Below are 21,670 nucleotides of genomic sequence, written 5' to 3' on the forward strand. Positions count from 1 at the left end.
ATAAATTGCCAGATCAACGTTTTTCTACACCTGAAGAAGCGATTGATGCGTTAAAATCACATGTTTTGGATGTACCTCAATCAAAATGGGAAAATGCGTCAACCATTGGTTCGAGCGCATGTAAAAGTGTATAGATCTTAATGGAGAATATTTTGCAAAAAAATAAAGCCATATCCAATTATAAATATTTTTTTTAATTGGCGATACTTAAGTAGCAACCATCGTATATAGGTCAAAGCAATAGACCAAAATCGAAAACATAAGCTGCAAAGGTTGGAGAAAGACCGTAATTAATTCAATATTATAATGTGGGTGATGAATCTTCTTTCTCCGCAGTACGACTGTCATCAGAATAAAAACCATTCTTGGAAAAATAAAATGAAAAAAAAATAATTAAATGGAAAAATTTTGACAAAATATGAATGTTTGGAGAGACAAATTTTAGTGGTTTAAAAAAAAGTTGTGTGGCCTATATTTTTTCACTACACATTTAGCTTATATTAGCTTTTGGAGTATCTCTTTTGTCCTCAACAATTGGAGCAAATATATCATTTTTTAATAAGACTTTTAAGAAGGAATTTTAGTAGTTCAAGAAAACATTAAAGTAACTAATATTTTTGGATTTGAAATAAAATTGAAACATTCATTTCTTAATCATAACGATTAGAATTAATAACCAGTTTAACAAGATAAATAGTCTTAAAATAGACTTAAAATCAAGACGATTCCTCAAGAAAATCATATAAACGTGAAACGAAACATATTTATATTTTTAATAATGGTGACAATCTATTTGTAGCAATTTTTAATCAATACCATCATTTCATATCACCTTTTTATTGGATTCAACGATCATCGATCATTACGGATCATAAGGAGGCTCAGTCGCAGACTTCACAACATATTTACACTAGAAAGAAAATAATGCAAAAGATGATTCAACTTTTTAACCATCTGTTTTCTACTTAAAATTTCGTAAGAGGACAGAGGACTTGCACAAAGAATTTTTGGAGTTCCAGAAAACATTTAACCTCAATTTTGGATTGATATTGAAAAGAAAACTGAAGCAATCATTTCTAACAAGGATACTATGCTAAATAATTCGAGATTAGAAGGTAAAAATAGAGAAATTTGCTTCATTTAAAACAATTATCAATATGTTGTCCACTTGGTATATATTTTATTTTTAAAATAACTTTGGAAATTTATTTGTTTTTTCTAAATAAAACATTTTATTCATCTTATCTTGTTTTTAACGAAATTGTAGGGGGTGATTTCATATTTAAATATCCCATTTCATTTTCATAACCAAACTTTGAAAATAAACTGACGTTGTTATGATCTTAATAGTATAGATTACGACAACGATGTCAATTATGTCAGTCAAAATAAATTGAAATCATGTATCATCAAATTTCATTTCGAAAAATTCTAAATTCATAATGAGTAAAAATGGATCCAAATCAAAGAAAAACAGGACGCAAAAACTAATAATACCAAAAGGAACCTTAGATAACAATGATACAACAGTTATAGAAATTCCATCGCAGTACCGGAGTCAAGAAATAGTTATTGCTAAAAAATCGAACATTTCCAGCTATTCTTCCAAAATTGACCAGAGTATTAATACGTATTCTTCGGATAGAGGATATCATCAATCAATTGCACCGTAAGTCGTTTTAGAATACATATTTATTTGTTGATATTATCTCGAATACATTATACAATTTTGTAAATACCAAATCTTATCTGAAAGCGATGTTGTTAAGATTGGTATTCCAACCTCAAATCTAGATGAGCAAATATTGGTTCTTAATTTGAACAATAGCATTAAACTCCATCTTCATTTATTTGTCAAAAGTAAAAGACATCGAAGAACCAGTGTATATCCAGTAATCTGGGACTTTCACCCACTAATATCTTCCCTTTATTCCTAATACCGTATAGCCGCGTGAGCAATAATTTCCGATATTAGAACTTCTCCATGCCACTTTATGCCCACCAAGAGGAAATCAGAAACATGTAGTAAAACCCCAGATCTGAAATAATCGAAGGTATTTCTTTTTTATTCCACTAACTGGAACCAACAGGTCCTTTCATTAAGCAAAGACAAGCTAAAGTTAAAAAAAAATAGTTGGTTGTAGCTAAACCCCTACTATTGCCTGCCTCTAAAAAAAGCATCTTTATTTTTGCATTTTGTCAGAATATTCATCAGCAAAGTCGATAGAAGCGTAATCCATTTAGATATCCAAAATTTTCTCATATAATGTATATTGTGGAATCTGTCAAAACGATCTTAACATTAAAAAAATGTTGATTTTAAGCCGATTCAAATAATTTTAAGGAAAATTTCGGCTATCACCTATTTAATAAAAACTGTCAACCATCGCCAAAATGAAGAAATTTCATTGTTTAGTTGTTGCTTTGTGATGTTTTAATTCAAAGTAAGACCATTTTGCTGATTTTGTTAACAAACGCATGTATAGATTTTTGTCTGTGTGCGATAGCTTCAGTTGTTGCTGTAAGGAACCAAAATAAGAAATCGAACACTTTTGTGCGAGGCTGTCTATCAACAAAGTCTACAGTATACAATCCTTAGAATCAGAACATGTAAGCCGCATAGCTTCGCAAAGTCGTTGCTATCTGAGTGGTGAACAGTCCACACAATAGATAAATAGGTCAAATAGCGAGATGAATTCTCAGCCTCATGTAATTTATTGGTCACTCGGTGACATCATTGTCCAGTTGTTGGTTGGTATCAGAGGCTAAAATTGCCAGTTCGCTAGCAGCATTTTCTTTAAACTCAGCGAACTTGAGTACTCAGCATTCCTTCATTATTCCTTTCTGTCGACTTCCAAAAAGTTTTTGGATCCAATTAGGAACTTTAATGTTCAAGCTACTGGCTTGAATGCAACTATTTTTCCCAAGTGGATTTTCTTATTTTATCAAATAAGTGCGTGAATTTTACGGTGCGGAGTCTGTTTGAAATCATATTTTGTTTCAGATGCGGGAGACAAATGGAAACAGCCAGTCAAACACCATACGATGAAAGTGATATTGAGAAGTTAATGGAAGATCTAGAAGCTTACTACCATGCACAAAAAAATTTTCTGATTAAATCTTCTACCCTCCTTAGAAAACAAATGGATGAGTGCCAGTAAGTTGAATTAAACTAGTCCCTTGTTGGTGGAGATTAATTATATTTATAAAATAAAATATATTGAAAAATTCTTAGCCTACTATGGAAAAAAAGAAAATGTCAAAATATTTTATTACTCAACATATTCTCCTCTTAATTGGATACATCTATTACAGCGACCCTTCAACGTCTCTAGACCTTTCAAAAAAAAATATTTCTTCTTGCTCTGCAAACCAGACCTCCACAGCTTTTATTACCTCCTCGTTGGAAGAAAATTTACGACCTTTAAAACTTTTTTTCAGTTGAGAAAAGAGATGATAGTCGGACGGAGCCAAATCTGGTGAATAAGGGGGGTGTTCTAGTAATTCAATCCCTAAATCACGAATTTTTTGCATGGCAACATGAGATTTGTTTGCAGTGGCGTTGTCCTGCAAAAAAAGAGCTTTGGATAGCTTTCCGCGTGATTTCTCTTTAATTTTTTTCAATAGCGTGTTCGAATAGTAATCTCCAGTTATTGTTCTACCCTTATCCAAAAATCAGTCATGATTATTCCATGGCAATCCCAAAAAACTGAATCAAGAACTTTTCCAGCAGATTTTTGTACACGAAACTTCTTAGGTCTAGGAGACCCAGAGTATCGCCATTCCATCGATTGTTGCTTTGTTTCTGGATCGTAGAAATACACTCAAGTCTCATAAATAGTAACAATTCGGTTTAAGAAGTCTACATCGTTTTCAAATCGAGCGCAGATCGAACGCGATGCTTATACCCTTGCGCACACAACATTCAAACATTTGGGGATCCATTTTGCAGCAATTTTTCTCATGTCCAAATTGACATGAACTATATGATGAACACGTTCGTATAAAATATTCAGTGCTTCAGATATCCGTTTTAGCCCAATTCGACGGTCTGATAAAATCATGTCATGAACTGCATCGATATTTTCGGGGACTGACACAGAAACTGGCCTTCCCGATCGGTCATCATCTTGAATGGAAAATTTACTTCGTTTGAAGCTTGCAGTCCAATTTTTCACGGTCGCATACGAAGGACGTTGATCATCAAGGGTATTGAACATATCTTCGTAAATCTGCTTACCTCTTAACCCTTTTAAATACAGGTACTCGATGATGGCTCAATTTTCACAATTTCGGGGGACATCTTTTTTCTTTTAATTTATTGCGTGACTCTGGTTTACTTTTTTGACGTAAAACTTTACACTGACACTTCTAATAAATTATTGTTCGTTGCTATGGTAACGCAATATTTTGTTTATGCATGGAACTGCTCTAGGTTAACTAGATATCAATACATCTTCGTACATACGAGAATATGTACACAAGTAATTAGAAATCAAACTTGTTACGTGGAAATTGCAGGTTTTTTTATCTGTCTCATACAAATATTGTTACTTTCGGAAGTATAAACAGTTTGTAAACTTCTCATATTAATTTAAGAAATTTCTGAAGCCTTTGGTGATATTCATACTGGGCATACTATTTGCTGCTACTACAAGGTGTCTGAAAAGAAACTTCACCTTTGTATTTCTTATTAAGTGAACGCAGCTATTCGGAGGAGTGAGGGAGATATGTCAATCGATGGCTCGATGGATCGATGGCTCTTGGAAACTTAATGGCCATGCAGCGTGTCTCGGGAGTGGACTGTGCGTTGTGAGTGCGTGCGTTTTATAAAACGGTAATTCGGCAACTGTAACGCATAGAAAATTCTGCAATATTCGTAATGTTCGTCATTTAATTGATGCGCCAGGAGCTCGAATGATTGGAAAATAAGTCAAGAAGTTTGAAGAAGCCGGATCAACACTGGATAAACGAGAATCCGGGGTCTTTCAGAACAGTCAAAAATGTATACAGTGTTACTCGGTTTACTGCAAGAATTGAGGTATGCTGGTCAGAGGCTTGACGTAAACCAAACGATTGAGTGTTTTTAACTTGTTGAACATCTTGTCTTCGGATGAAGCTCATTTTCACCTTAATGGACATGTCAACAAGCAAAATCGCTGCTACTGGAGTGCAACTAATCCAAAACACAAGCATCCGTTTGGACTGCGATATCAGTGCTAGGAATTATAGGCACTTACTATTTGGAATATGGAAGGGGCGCACACTTACAGTGAATTCAGAGCATTATGTGCAGATATTAGACGATTTCTTCGTGAATTACCTGCAAAACTTTAATGGTTATAATTGAAGAGCTTGGTTCCAAGAGGTATCGCAACTTCACACACGTCCAATAGATCTCTACCGTGAACTCGTGAAATTTTTTCTGGCAAATTGATCTACATGAGAGTTGATATTTAGTCCTGATCTAACAACTAGGAACTTTTCCTGTGGGGATATGTCAAATCTAGAGTTTGCGCTAACAAACCCCGACACAATTAATAGACATTAACCGTCACGAAATGACAGCCACCACGGAGAGAATACCTGCCGAGCCGTCATAGGCAATTTTAGTCCTCGCTGAAATGAATGCCGTGAGCGCAACGGTTTCCATTTGGCCATGTCATTTTTAAGAAATAAATTCACAAGCAATGTATTTTATACGTAGCAAACATTTTTTCCGTAATAATTACTATTCTAAAATTGTTTTTAGATGTGAATCTTCTTTTGGTACACCTTGTACTAAACCAACACTCAAAATACAGTGCCTGCATTTAGAAAACCAAGTTCTCTACTCTACCTTTTGTCTCTTAAGACATTAACGTGGTTATTGAAACGCGAGTTGTTGGTTTAATTAGAGTTGGTTTAATCTAGAAGGACTTATGGCGTCTCGCAAGAAAAGGGGATAAAATATATTTTCTATCCTAATCTAACCTAACCTAACCACGTATTTTCAGCGTCTATTATTTAGATTTCTTATGACATAAAAAACTCTTCATCTAGCACCGTCATATTCTTGCTAAGCTTTTTGCAATATCTTTCTGTAGATAAATATCCGATTCTATTACAACAAAGTATAGTTCTTCCACGATTATAAAGCATAAAGTATTAAGGTGCTGGATGAAGGATTTTACGTGTGTCATAAAAAATCTAAATAAAGGTACATAATATCAGTAGTTGAATATGAGTAGTAAGGAAACAAAATTTTCATCCCCTTTCCTTGCTAGAAGTAAAAATTCTTAATAGTTGACGATGGTAATTGACAAATGATATAAGTATAAACGAAATACATAGCGGGCCAAGTTGTAGCACTACATTATTTAGTAAAATAGAAATATTGTTTTAATTTTTCTGAAACACTAATTTATTGTGCAATAATAAAAAATAACATTTTCAATTGCAATTAATTGAATTCAAGTTAGCCGCGAAGTAAAAGGTTGAGGAGCGCTGGTCTTTGTGGAAACATATGACATGGAACACGTGGAACTGCTTTTGTTTCTGCATGACTTCATCATGATGCTGAATTGTTAACAATGAAAAAAGGAGGTCATCCGAAAGCCTATTACGAAGACAATTTTTTCTTAGTTTCATTATTGAAAACGTTTGTCCGCACAAATAGTTTGTACCAAACATAGCCATTATTTTCCGGGCGTGGATAACTATATGTGGGTATTGTGTCTTAGATAAGGATTTGCTGGTGTTCAGAAATAGTTGCTTCTAATGGGTAGTGCATTCGACGTCAGACGCACCTACTCGAGCTTCATTTTCGGTTTTCGCTCATATCCCCGTCCGCGCTCGCACATGTTGTTTTATGTGCGACGTGCACTGCCATTACTGCCAATTGATAATAATGTAATTTCTGATAATAAGAAAGCTGTACTTGATTTTTGTTTTATGGTAAAAATTTGAAGACAATCGTTGGGTTCCCGTATTCAGAACTCTAACCGTGAATAGATATATTACCAGAATTTCTATTTGAAAATGGGTTATTACGATTTTTTTGGAAAGATGGAGAGCTACACTTGTTTCGGTCCAATAGATCAGATCGTCAATATTAATCAATTCATGAAAGGGAGAACTGTCATTACTTGTCCATATTCTCTTAGTAATTCATAGATTATGCTGTCGTTAAAATTACTTTACCGACTTTGTGTTATATATTATTTCTCGGACTTAAACTGGAAATTTAATGCAGCGTATTAGTATGATATAAACACAGATTTCATCTTTTTGTTGGAATCAAAATATTAGAATATAAATATTAACAAAAAAACGTTTCAGAAACCAAAAAACTCCCAGTATGTGCAGCTGTAACCAACAGAATTCAGCTACAACCAGTTATACTCCTGCTGTGTTTCTGATGAAAAAAGTTTGCTCTCAGGAAAATATATCGTCCTGTAGTTTTGAAGGGTACGCATTTGGTTAATTTTTTTAGTCATGAATATTGATATAACCAAGTACTAGTTATTTAAAAATTTTACTTAAAATACGTATATTAGTCTTTAGTACTCATTTGGAACTTCAAAAATATTTATAATTTTGTTGATATACATTGATCTCGTTTAATAAACAAGCGCTGAAAATTTCCCTTAGAGGTCGCTAAGTTGAAATTTCTTATCCGAATACACTATCAATACACCAACACCCACAATTACGGGTATTACCCATCGATTTATTAAAGGTTATGGACCGTCCCAAAGGATTTTAAATCGCAGCCAATGAAGTGCAAGAGAGGCAACATAAGAAGGATGGTGTTAAATAGGACAAAATAAAAGAAATTTATATTTGGAGCCTGATGATTATTTCTTTTATTTGTGGTTAATTACGATACTTCTCCTTCGAGTTCCTAAAGGATCTTTATGTGTGCTTTGTGACGTTTTGAGTGATTTTTTGAGAAATATTTTTTTTGTAAGTATAAGTTTGTGGTTTAAGGATACTTCAATCTTGTTGCGCCATAAATTGCTAGGAAGAAATTAACATTAACATCAGTGGTAATTCTTTTTCTCCCAATAAAAATTAAACTTTTCTATTTATTGCAATCAAATTATTCTGTACCTATATTTTGAATTATCATTCAATACATTCTTGATCATCTAGACTCTCACCAGTGTATGTCGACAATCACAGGAGTAGATCGAAAAGAGAGGAGCTGACAAAGTATCCCTCCAAATCCTTTGTTCTGCTAGGAATCAGTCCTCCTTGTCAGTTTAATTCAAGGTTGATGGTGAGAGCAACGTTTCTTTTATTTTTTTTTTCCAATACCCTAATTTATACTGTTACGAGCAAGTTCGCAAAATGGTTCTATAGGCCGGCCCTGTCCAGTTATTATGGAAGCATCTTTCACATTTTTATAAATAGCGGAAGCGCCTTTGATGTTTCCCTTTAGAACTTTTTATTTTAGAGGCCGTTTTATTAATAGTATTTCTTTCAAATAAAATCTAGCAAAGATTATTTATTCATTTCTTTTTGTTTTAGAACTTTATTTAAGTATATAGATAATTTGTGTAAACGCAGTTAGTTTAGTTCTAAATAAATAGTCGTAGTGAAAAGAACGAATTAGTAAAAGTAATCGCAGAAATTGTTTAAGTGATATTTATAAATGTTTATAAGTAAATTATTATAAATGTATTATGTAGTGTGTAAATAAATTAAGAACATAAGGGAACGTATTTATTAATTCACCACACGAATAGAAAGAGTGTAAATAAATACGAAAAACATTAAAATACAGAATGGAGAGTGCAGTGAATTTTCTTGTTAAGTTAAATGCAATAATTGAGGGTAAACGAGTAGACATGTTTCTTAAGAAAAGTACTCTAAAATACTCTGAAGTGGTTTCTGTTAAAGCTAAGTTTGGATTACATACGATTAAAGTGTCATTTTAAATTAAATATTTGAACAATATTCCTGATATTCCTATTTATATTTTACATAATAGCATGGTCTTTTACCTTCTTTAGTTCTATCTATATCTCGAGCTTCTTTTTCTAATGTTGGCACCTCGGAACTATTTGGGAAAAGATAGGTAAGGTGGGTCCATAACCTTTGATAGGTCGAGGTACTTCCATAAATAAGTACGTTATTGTTTTAAGAGCTTGAAGTTTAACTGTTTATTTTTGTTTCGGAAAAACTTTCATAATTATTATATTTTAGTCAATGCAGAAAAAAAGAAGCTCAACCATGCACGAGAAGTTGGGGAAGGAACGAAAGTCCTAGAATGAATATGAGCGGATCTTATTACAACCCTGATTTAAGGTAAGGTAAAGTTAGAATATGATCATTATTATATTTCATTTATTTTTACTCGAGGAATATCAAAACTATCACAAAATTCCGATCGCAAAACTGAGATACAGGGGCGAGTTTTAAAGAAATGAATTTTAACAGTTTACATATTCTCTCAGTTTACGTATTTACGTAACCCCTATAACAAATCAAAGTGTCGTTATAGAACAGGTGCTCCTAATATTTTTAGATAGCTGACTGTTTATTTCAAAGAAACCACTCCATTATTTGCATTGAATAAAATATTTTTATTTAACTTTAATTCTCACTTTTTCTTATTACTAACAATTTAAATTAATTGAGAGTGATGGTTTTTTGCGGCCAATTCAGTAATGATGGTAGGAAAGTTAGTAGATTAAGTTTTGCATGTACAATGTCAAAGGATTATTTTGAATATGTTTGAGTGCCTAACTGTGGGAATTTGAACCAACAGCTCTGCATTTATTTTCAAAAAATCTTTTAATCTATTGTCATAGAATTATAACATTATCGTGTATCATAATACAATTTCAATATTTTAAAAATAAGAAGATATTGAAGGAGAAAGAATTCCCTGGTGTTTTTTTCACATTCACCTCATTATTTACTTCTTAAAGTGAGTATAGTACTACTATAGAGTAAAAATTTTTAATAATGATGATACGTACTGCCCTGAAACATATCATATCATTCAATATGATAAGCTCTGATTTTCTTTAACTTTAACTCAAGCAAATTGTGCTTAACCTAAATATCAATAAATTTCATTATTATTATCAATACAAGGAATATTCTTCTATTAAGTTCAATTTCTCCACCAGATCGTCACGATCGCATTTCTATGAATTCATGGAAGTGTCTTTTTATTAAGAAGACATTACGGCATTTTAAGTTCGCTGTTGTTGATGGGTGTATATCGCAGTGCTTGTGTGAAACGCGATGGGTAACAACGGTAAGAAGATCGTTTTGATAATTGAAAAAGTTGTATAATGACGGCAGAGGTATTTTAAACTATTCCTATTGGTCACACATAGTTCAATTCAATGTAGATACGGTGATAGGATATACTACTTAAGAGTGGTAGATTATTTTGTAATCATTTTTTGCTCTGTCTCTACTGGTTCTTGTTTTAAATTAAAAGGGAACTTACTTTACGAGTATAAAGGCCAATTCATTAAATTCACTTTCCGTTAACAAATTCTCCATCCTATTCATAAACTTGAGATCACTACCGTTAACCTAAAAATTTAGTTTTTCTACGACCGTGCGTTTTAACCCACTTTCCCGCACGCATTTTAGTTTTGAAAATTATGCAAATTTTGACCTTATAAGATAGTTTTTTACTTCTGAGATTATAACTATTGTTACTACAAGTAAATAAATATTTACGAAACAGTCCATCAAATAAAATTTAAACCTTTTCTAGCTTTTTGCAGCATTTTTAATTTTTTGAAAATATAAAATAATACAGATATTTTTTATATAACCATGTAATTGTTACTAAAACGTCAAAGTTGTTGAAAACGTGACCGAATAAGTGCAATCTTTTTCTAAATTAAACCATATTAAACCGAATCCTATACAATAATATTAATGGATTTATCCGACGAAGAACTTCCCGAAGCCATTTTGAAGGCTGCAAATGAAACTAATTCCGAGCTGTTACCTGCCAAATGACTTAAAACCGTTGCCGTCATCTTTATGCGACCTGCAACCAATGCCATCCTCATCGACTTCATCTACCTTCCAGTTGAAACCAAATAACTCCACTAGACCGGCAATTCTTACTAGTCTACAGAATACAACAAATTGTGTTTTCAATAGTAATATTTATAATAATTAGTAGTTTTTAGTTAAAGCTTTGTACATTATTATGTTTGTTGGAATAAAATAATTTTAGAAAAATGGGTTGGTATAATTTTTTGTGTATACGGTCGTAGAAAAATAATGTTCCTAACTCATGAGTAAAGTGTCTTTCCCGCACTTGACGGCCCGCCCGAACTCCGCTCCGCGTCGTTCGGGACAACTGCAGTCGCGTGCGGAAAAGTATCACTTTCCGCACTTGTTAGGAAAATAACTATTGACATGTGTAATTTTGGAATGCGTGCATCGAGCGCACAGATTATATACGAGGGTGCATCGAGCGCACATTTGTAGGTATAAAGACGATATCTTCAATCCCTGTATTTAGCTTGAAATGGTTATTACCGTAAATAAAAGAAGAAAAATTCTACAAGACTCAACAACAGAGTAACAAAGAGTTAATACTTTCTCATCAATGTAATTATAGCCATAGTCAAATAAATTATGACGGGGATTTTATATTATACCCTTAACTAGGTAAACTCGACATACTCTACAGGTAGCTCTGGGGATTTTCAACTGCTGGGATAATTCGTAGAAATTAGTATTAAAATCATCTGATTTTGTTTAGCATCCAGAGAGTAGACATTAAAATCGTGAACATATTATTGGTGCACCGATATACTATATTTATTAATATTCTTGCCTCTTCGATATTGTTGTTTTGTGATTTTTCTTTTTAAATACATTTCTTGCAATGGAAGTGATATTAAGTTTTAAAGGAAAACTTTTACTTATATTAGGTGGATAACGTTACCTAATTAGACGTAAAACTGGAGAGTTTATTTACTGGAAGTATGTTCAGGAAAGAAGAAGCAAGTGTAAAGATCCACTGAAAACAACTGCAGTCAAACACGATGTGCTACAAGCAACGCCGTATGAGTGTATTCCAGATGTAGCTGACCTAACCTAACCTAACCTTCACTTCGGCAGATCAAATTTTCTTGTGCGCTCGTCGAACGATCTTTTGAATTCGACACAGGTAGTGTGCGCTAGATGCACGTAAGATTTTCTAAATGTGCATATGCGCTCGATACACATGCGCTCCTCGCACCCCACTATATTTTTTTGTTTTCTTTATAATCCCGTATTTATGGTCGATATTATGAAAAATAACGAGTTTTTTTCGTAAGAACAAACGTGACAAACGCAAACGGATGTGATCGGCTCTTTTCTATTGCTACGAACGAACGACCGGAAAAGATAAAATTCATTTATGTTGAAAGTCACCAATGGCAGATCGGTCAGCAAACAGCGACGTCAATCGGCAAATATGAATGGTCTTATGCATTTCAATGTTTTTAATTTTGTAACAGCAAACGGCAACGGCAAACGGAAAGTAAAGTTTATGAATCGGATCTTTCTAGAACCTTTCTTAAATACGGTTAGTTCTTCTGTTGAAAGAAATCGCCTTCAAAAAATTTTTACGATTTATATGAATGTGACTAACTCTAATTTATATATAATGTATTAAAAAGTTGAAACAACACTTATTTTCATCTAATAATGAGTCTGATACGAATTTCTGAAAGTCTCGTGTTAAGTCCTAATGTTAAATAAACATCTTTTTATAATTTTATTTAAATTTACATATGATAGGAACAATTTCTAGACCCTAACGCACTATTCACACTACCATTACACCAACACTCACAATTACACTGTCTGACGCGCGTTTCGATAACCAAGTTATCATCTTCAGAGACTGAAGGTAAACAGTTTATCTTTAGTTTCTCTCAGTCGTCTTCAGAGACAGGAAGTAAACATTTTATCTTTTGTTTCTCTCACTCTCTGATTTCTCTCAGTTTATCTTTAGTTTCCCTCAACTGTCTTCGAGACTGAAGGTAAACAGTTTATCTTTAGTTTCTCTAAGTCTCTAAAGACGATAAGTTGGTTATCTAAACGCGTGTCAGACAGTGTAAGTGTGAGTGTTGGTGTGTTGTAGTAGTAGTCTAAACCGTGTGTTCAATATGAATATCACCAACGGTTCCAACAATTCCAATTTAATTAAATTTGAAGTTGATGATTTAACTAAATTACTAATCATGAAATTCCACGTTTTAATTATACAATTTTACTTTTTAGTATGTCCAGGAATATTACCCAATATTCAAATAATAGCAATAACCCACAGAGTTTTGTTAATAAGAGTACTTCTGGTCAGACAAACGACTCTTTTTGGCCTAGGAATGAAAATAGTCCGTTTGAAAGTACTGCAATATCCGATCCGCATTATGATCTTTTCAGAGAAGGAATCAGTAGAAACGCGGATGTGTCTAGAAGGTTAGTACGATAAAGGGGTATTGGGAAACGTATTTTGAACATAATTGTACTTTCTCGGCAAAAGTTCACGTTTAAGGCGGTGAATACAAGTGTTATTGGAGTAATTCCATAGTTTTTGCTTTCTTCCTCACTTTATTTTCTTATTTTCATTCATCACTTTCTTTTTGCTTCCAATCAATATTCTGTTTAGTTTAATGTCACGCTTAGAGGACTATTCAGAAAATAAGGAACGTATATTTCGGTATTTCCGGGGGCGGCATATCAGTCGACGTCCAATCATCACAATGGGATCACTTCCATACTAAATTATAATAAATTTACAATTTGAGGAGACCAAAAAAAAGTTAAGTCAGAAAAAGATGCTTTCAGTGCATGAGAAGAATGGACATTGTAACTAACAAACTTATCATTAAAGAAATGGCTGTTTCACAATAATAAGTTTTCAATTAGTTTTCCACATATATGTCAGAAAATTTGTTGCTAGAATTACCAAATCAAATAATTTTTTTGGGTACTAAAATTGCTTACAAACCATCAAAAAAGTGGATTCCTACAACAGCCAAGGTGTGAATCGTAACTGAAGACACGTGAGGTAAGATATGTCAATTATGAAATTCAAAATTAATACTCCATCCAGTGGCAAACAATTTTCTCAAAATAACGATAATAAAGAAGATTATGCTTAATATCTTTTGGGAAAGACAACGTATGTCTCTAATTGATTTCCTCGAATGTGGTTCCACAAGAACTGTAAGCGGTACCGTCCTACTGTGCAACCTTAGAAGACTAGCTCAAAGTCAAAGAGTTCAAAATTTCAAATTTGCATAACAATGTTTGATCTAGCATGGCAAATTGCACTCAAGAATTTCTTGTTCTATCTTTCTTTTATATATATTTTTCTTTTCTTGTGCATGGATAATCCTCATATAAATACGAGTACTATTCGAGGTTCTACCGATTTTTCTCTTCTCTTCCTTGGTTTTTCGAAGTTCCTTGCTAGTTTTGGTTGTGATCGTTTATCATGATCAATTCTTTTATTATATTTTACATTATACAAAATGCTTGCTCCACTCATTCATCATTATTTACTTATTAATTATATTCCACATATTCATCTCCAAATCGTTTTTGTTCAGCGTTAATATTATAAAGAGAACTATTAAAAAAATGATGCTTGTATGTATATGCAATACAACAGTATACTATAAAAGCATTCAGACTTGAAGCAAGACTTAAAGAATGTTGAAACGTTAAATAAAATATAGAACACAAATTTCCAAGTAACATCAAATTCATTGGAAAAAATATGTGTGAAGTTAGTGCGATAATATGTGTAATGAATGAAAAAAGTAAATGTTTGGCATGTACATAGTATTATTTATTATACATGCTCATTCGTTACAGTTTTTATCGTATGTATTTAATTTGACAAAATGAATGGTAAGGACTCTACTACTGAATACTTTACAAAGTTTCATTTTAAAAATTGACTAAACTTTCACTAAACGCAGTTTGATCTAAATTCTCTGTTATTTTAGTCAGTATGGTGCGCCATCTACAACGGCAACAAGTTCTCAATTAAGGTTTGACACTACGAATCAGCCTCCTAATAGGTCAATTCTAAAATCTCCTAATATGGACGACACTATGGAAAGCGACGGAGGAAATTACTCGATCAACAGACAAATGGAGAGTTTCAGATAATAGTGATATTTCAAAGTGAGATTTAGTATTACTTAAATTTTAAATTAGATATCAAATATTTTAGCAAATAATATTTAGAAAGTCGAGAGACCGAAAGATCCAGATATTTGAATAAAAGATTCGTAGAAAAAATAAATGATGCATTAGTCAAAAAGTAGTTATTTTTACAAATTTCGCACTTGATTAACTAACTAATTACCGGTATTATGACAAAAATTTTCAAGCAATTTAGTTAATTTTATTTCCATTTGTTGTCTAAATCATTTTATTCAATGAATAGATTTTCTCTTTACGTGAATTATTTTATCGAACAATGTGGAAAGGTATGTATGCTTGATATGGTGACGATTCACTCAAATCTAAAAGATCTACTGTGCCTCCTCCTGCACTGAATATCTTAGAATTTGTTCCGAAACTGATCCTTTTATTGTGCCAAATCCTTTACTGAATTTCAATATATCCAGCGTACATTTAGGCTAATCTTGAGTTTCTAGCCTTCAACTTTGCGTGATGCAATCGATCGTTGGCTATCATATTCACTATCAAATTCACTATTAAATTGACTATAATATTGACTTCATATTGACTTTATATTGACTATCATATTGACTATCATATTAACTATCATATTGACTATCATATTGACTATCATATTGACTATCATATTGACTATCATATTGACACCATATTGACACCATATTGACACCATATTGTCTAACATATTGACTATCATATTGACTATCATATTGACTATCATAGTGACTATCATATTTACTATCATATTGAAGATCGTACTTTACAGGTGACCAAAATATTCTAATTTATAGTGTTGAGTGTTTCAAATGATTTGTTCATATGCCAAGTGTTTGGATCCCTATAGATCCAACTTTAGATCTTTAAATCCACATCCCAACCGCCTCCAAACGTTTGAGCAGTTCGTGCCTCTGCGCCGTATAAGACCACATTGTGCCATCATAAATCTCAGATCAAGGTTAAGATCTACTCAGCACGCTTCAAATGTCGAGCCCTGATATTCTTTTATGCATTAAAATAAGCAAGTGTGTAGTTAAATGTTCTTTTTTTCTTTTCTAAACCAAAAAAACTTTTTCCACCAGTTTTAGTTTATAGATGTATCAGGTGTAACGTACTGTTAAAAGTCTCAGTGCAGATTTGGTCTGTCTAAGGTATTTTTCCGATCTCTTCGTCTTAGTTTTCCAGCAGCATTTTCACTTGACTTAGCCCTACAGTATTGTCCCAGAGGTATAATCTTTTTTCGTCAGTTTCTTTTAATATTTATCGGTGCTGATTCCACAAAAGGGAATTTGGGCCCCTTCTTTGCTAGTTCGTCCTTTACTTGAGTATTCCCAACAATGTAACTATGTGATTTTTCTAATCTAGGAATTATGTCTAAATCATTCCTTTCCTACTCTATGAGAGAAGCCAAAAAGCTCTGTCATTGGAATTAGGAAAAAAGGATAAACATGGAAAATTACCCAATAATATTCCTCTGTAACTAAGACAGCTGTACACTTACTTTGAAATTGTGGATTATCCAAAGAAAAAAAGCTATTACAGATGTAGCTAGTTTTTTTTAGATATTTCTGTTCAAATCGTTCTCTGGCTTTGCGGGAGCATTCACAAACCAATTTCGAATTAATTACAGAACAGCTCAGCACTTTATTAGCCGCTTTGCTATTCGGCGTTATTATTCTCTTTTTACTTCATATATTTTTTATTGATCTCACAAACCGCATTGGATTCAAACTATTTGCCTTTTCGTAAGTAACTGATGCTGTGATAGGTTATTCACTTTAGTTTTCAATCTCATTTAAATTTTATTTTCACATACTTTTGATTTTTCTAATACTTCCGTTAATTTTATGTATTGTACCGTATGCTTCCTCCAAATCAATGAAATCTATATGATTGTCTTTTCTTTGGTCACAGCAATTTTCTTTGTTAAACTATTAGTGCAAATCGTTGAACTAAGATTGTGTCTCTTTTGCAGTATAGTATAAAAGCTATAAATCTATATTCCGGCTTTCTATTTTTTTGTTGTAACAAAGGTAGATTTTCGCCAGTCTGAGAAAATTATTTCAGTACTGTAGTCTACATTAAAAAGTTTTACTAGTACTTTTATCTTCGTCAAAATAAATATTCAAATATATTTCAATTAAAAATTTTTTTTCAGAGAGTCGAAATATCCTATAATTTTGACATCAAAGGATTTGAAAAGAATTCGAGATGAAGTTGAAGCCATACACTTAAAGATCAGGAAATGTAAAGCGAAAAACTGCCCTTCTAATAAAAGCCTATCTAAGTCTAAATGAGATAAGTTGATAAACAATATACTTTTATTAATAAAAAGACTGGTTATGTATCAACAAAGAGTTTTATTTGAACACAATAGTATGGAAAAGAAACAAAACTCATCGACACACTACCCTAAGGCCCCTTTCACACCAAACGAATCCGAATCAATCTGGATCACTTGATCAAGTTGAATCGGATTCGTCATCTCCACTCTTTCACACTAGCTGAATCAACCTGAATAATTCTTACCTGGAATGTTTAATTCTTCGCCAATTTTCCTCCACACAGAAGATATGAGATTTCTGTCGAAGCCGAATCTTGGTCAATCAGATTCAACTTGATTCAGAGTGATTCTGATTGATTCGGATTCGTTTGGTGTGAAAGGGCACTAAGATATCATAATGCATATTCGAAAAAATTCAAATATATTTACCATGCGGATATTTAATGATATTGAAATTAGACAGTATTCAGTAGTGCGAATTTTAGTAATAATATAATCTTGATTCGGATTACGTATGTAGTTTTGTAAAGCTATGAGCGAAACTTGAAAATATAATAGAAAGTTGTTCCACAAAATTGAAACGTTTATCAACAGGTTCCTACAAGTTAACTGAAAAATTTGTTGGCCAAATAGGATAAGTAATGAACTCCTTTGGAACATAACGGAAGAAAACGATTGCGAAAATTGAGATGGATATGTCATACATCACGGAAACCAGCAACAAACAAAACCAGATAAGCATTTAATAAAAATACAACAGGCAGAAGAAAAAGAGGCAGACCTTTACGAACAAAAACTGTCATCAAACCGAAAGTACAGACTCTATATGAATCAGAAAATGAAATTTTTATTAAACATTTACCTACAGGTATACAGGTATACAGGAATACAGGTGCTATATGGGATAACTGCAAAATTCCCACTAGAAAGATGTTATGAATCCCAGCCGGTAAACTGGTGTTGGTAACGAAGCAATGTAGTCCTAGGAATTCAAGAACAAAATATAATTTTTTAATTCTTACTAATTTATAACGAAACAATGTTTTATTCTGAATAGCCACTTCAAATTTTCATTCCGTATCATTGCAAATATATCATAACAACATAAAGATCATTATTTTCGGAGAGACTTCAAGGTTTTCGAAATGTTGCTATATTCAAAAATTCAACGGATAGTTTGGACACATAAAATAACCAACACAAAAGTGCCAAGAAGGATGAGAAAGATAAAAGAGAGCGAAGGTATATAAAATAAGAGAAGCAGTTTCAAAACTATTAGAACATAATTCAATTCAATAACAAATTTCGATAAACCAATATAATAGCCAACATTCGAGACGGATAGGCACTTTAAAAAAAGGACAGAACCATAATAATGCTAGGACCAATAATTAAAAGATATGTTTTTTCATTTAGAAGAACAAATATTTTGAAACATAGTCTTATTGTCAATATAAATTGTTAATCTTGAAATAAATGAGAAGAATAAAGGATTTCAAGAGATTTCCCACTCTATAACTTATCTTTTTTTTCTTCCTATTATTGTATATAAACGTATTTTTCTATGAAGTATCAAAATTTCAATCAAAGTCATCATCATTGTTTTAAATTTTCGAATTGTGAATATATTAGGTATAAACTAAATTAGTATTGATTCACAGAATTTATTATCATATCCTTAATTTTGTTTTAGAAATTACAAACCTTTACTAAACTCCAAAGCGTTATTTGCACAGAAAGCAGAAGAGCTTAGATTGCATTTGAAGGATTTGAATCGAAATAATTTGAGCCAGTAAGTATACCTAATGAAGTTGTGTTGTGTTGGGGTAATTGTAAGAAATTCGGGACAGTAATGCTAGAGAAAGTTGGGACTGTGGAAACGCTCCCTATTGGAGGTATGGGAAATATGAATTACAGTGCCCGGGACTGGTTTTAAAATTAAAAAAGAGGATTCTGCGATACATTTTATAAGAAAGAAGTTTTTAGATTGAGAGTGTAGAGACGAGATAGATACACAATGAGGAAATCCAGGCAATCGAGTTAATTTTGTCTTAAGAACATAAAAATCGCATTTACATTACCCAACCTAACACAATCTAAACTTACCTTAACTAAATTAACCAAACCTAACCTAACCTAACCTTATTTATATTGAGGGTAGAGGATCGATTCAGGCTTAAAGTTTTTTTAAGTAGTTACCAATCCTTCACTCTTCTCGATGGTCATAGTACGGAAATAGTTGTTTCTCGTGACAATCGAGGCATGCTCTGAGCTCATAAGATGATACACCCGATTTTTTTTATTTGGTATCAGTCTCACAAGGGAGCTATGACCGGTTTACACTGGTTTATCCAATTCTTTCTGGTTTTTCTCAGAAAGTACATACTATTCGAGTTTCCACATACATGAGGGAGCTAGACTCTAATGCATCTTTCGGCATTATAAGAGCTTCCAGGATAAACATACAAATAGATTAGAATGAGTTTCCGTTGACTAGAAGTTTTTTGTTGAGTAATTAACCTCCGGAGGTATAAAGGAGCCATTTTCAAGTCAAAGGTTGCTGTTACTAATCTGAAGATAAGTCGAATTTTTATAGAAGCATTCTACCGCTCTAAGCTGAGCGCATCGGACGCTCGCATCCAACCTAGCTTTCCATATAACAATGCGGCCACCTAATATCTGGACACACGATATAGTCAAGAAAAAATTATGAAGAATTTTACATACCTTCAACGATGACGCCAAGTTCTTCCAATATTTTCGTATGTTTTAAGTAAATTAACTTTTGTTTACATTCTGAAACAACAATGAATAAGGCAGAATACAAAATGGAAGGCGTGTAACAAGTGTAACTTATTATTTTGATTTAATCTGTTCCCTCTCAGATATCATCCTTTCTTTGTTGATTTCAATATTTATTGTGTTTTAAGTTATATATGTCTTCTTATTCTTGCACAATTTCAATGAGTGGACAGGACTATTTTCATATGCATGTGTTGAACGATGCGGAACGAACTGGCAGGGCGCGTCCACAAGATCGGCAGTTCGTATAACCTTTTTTGTCACGTATCGCAAAAGTTATCACTCGGAGCAACGGCGTCGGTACTGCAGATGAGTGCACTATTAGTTTTAGTGATATCGTTTTGGCATGTTAAATGTTAAAACCTGTCTATTGCTATGACAAAATTTCAAAGTTTCTGACATTGAGCGAAATGAAAACTATTCCTAGAGAACCTTCCAAGTTGGGATGAATGTATTGGTAACCAAGTACAGTACTTTGAAGAATACCAACTCATGTTACCTTTTTAACGTGTTGTTATTGAAATGAATCACCGTGTTTTATCATCACGCCTTGTAATTTTTCATACTTTTATTTGTTTTTTCAGATACTATGATGATTTATTAAATTCACAACATCTGTTTGCAAGGAAAGCTGAAAGTTTGAGGCGAATATTGAAACAATTCGATAAGAACCCATCATGTATAATTTGTAGTTCTCAAGAAATTATGAATACTATGTACTGTAAATAAACAAATTTCATCCGGTGTTGGGAAATTTTTTTAATGAATACAAAGTAAAATTATCAATAAAGGTTACAGTTTGTCTGTATCATAAAAACGTCCTAATGTCCTCATCCGCTGAAATTTGCTCTCTTGGGAATGCGTTCTTCGGATGAAGTCTATTGTTTCTATTGAATTTTATATTTCTGAGGTATAATGGTGTAACCAAGTTTCATCTAATGTGACACAATTGAATATATACAATAATCCGTTTGAATTTTTGATGTGAGCTAGCTTCAAATTAGCAGTAATGAATAACGGTAACTACCATGCAAAGTAATGCATACATCAGTTCGGATGAAATATTTACTTCATTAGCTACCTTATATATTTTAATTAGACGATCACTGAGTACAGGGGCACGAACTTTATCAACTTTTTCTTGTGTAGTTAGAGTCAAAAACAACCCCGAAGATCATCTGTGTTCATAATCATCATCATGATGTATCTCCTAGAGCAGTCGCGGCGAAAATGTATGCCTGCTCCCCCTAATTGCCAATAATTTTGAGTTTCAACATAAACTTTGCTGACGATAAAAACCAACGAAATACAAAACTACTATTGATGCGGTCTTCATTAGACATTTAAATAGGTTCGAATCTAACTGTTCGTTCCTTACTTCAGCTATCATAAACCGAC

At 32.8% G+C, this 21,670-nt stretch overlaps 1 protein-coding gene across 2 annotated transcripts; it reads left to right on the plus strand.

The window, feature by feature from the left end:
* Positions 1–1,364: 1,364 nt before the first annotated feature.
* Positions 1,365–21,016, plus strand: LOC130891261 (uncharacterized). 2 transcript variants are annotated; one of them, XM_057795894.1, is made up of 7 exons: positions 1,365–1,669; positions 3,005–3,157; positions 7,321–7,449; positions 9,193–9,294; positions 13,252–13,449; positions 19,164–19,262; positions 20,857–21,016. In XM_057795894.1, the coding sequence occupies exons 1-7, from the start codon at positions 1,443–1,445 to the stop codon at positions 20,999–21,001; spliced, it is 1,053 nt and encodes a 350-aa protein (XP_057651877.1). In that variant the 5' UTR covers positions 1,365–1,442; the 3' UTR covers positions 21,002–21,016. The 2 variants fall into 2 exon arrangements, with proteins under 2 accessions (XP_057651877.1, XP_057651878.1); XM_057795895.1 differs by lacking the exons at positions 19,164–19,262; positions 20,857–21,016 and adding exons at positions 14,988–15,168; positions 17,345–17,541.
* The last annotated feature ends 654 nt before the right edge of the window (positions 21,017–21,670 follow it).

The sequence above is a fragment of the Diorhabda carinulata genome, chromosome 3 (assembly GCF_026250575.1).
Source record: "Diorhabda carinulata isolate Delta chromosome 3, icDioCari1.1, whole genome shotgun sequence".
In the NCBI taxonomy this organism is placed as follows: Eukaryota; Metazoa; Arthropoda; class Insecta; order Coleoptera; family Chrysomelidae; genus Diorhabda; species Diorhabda carinulata.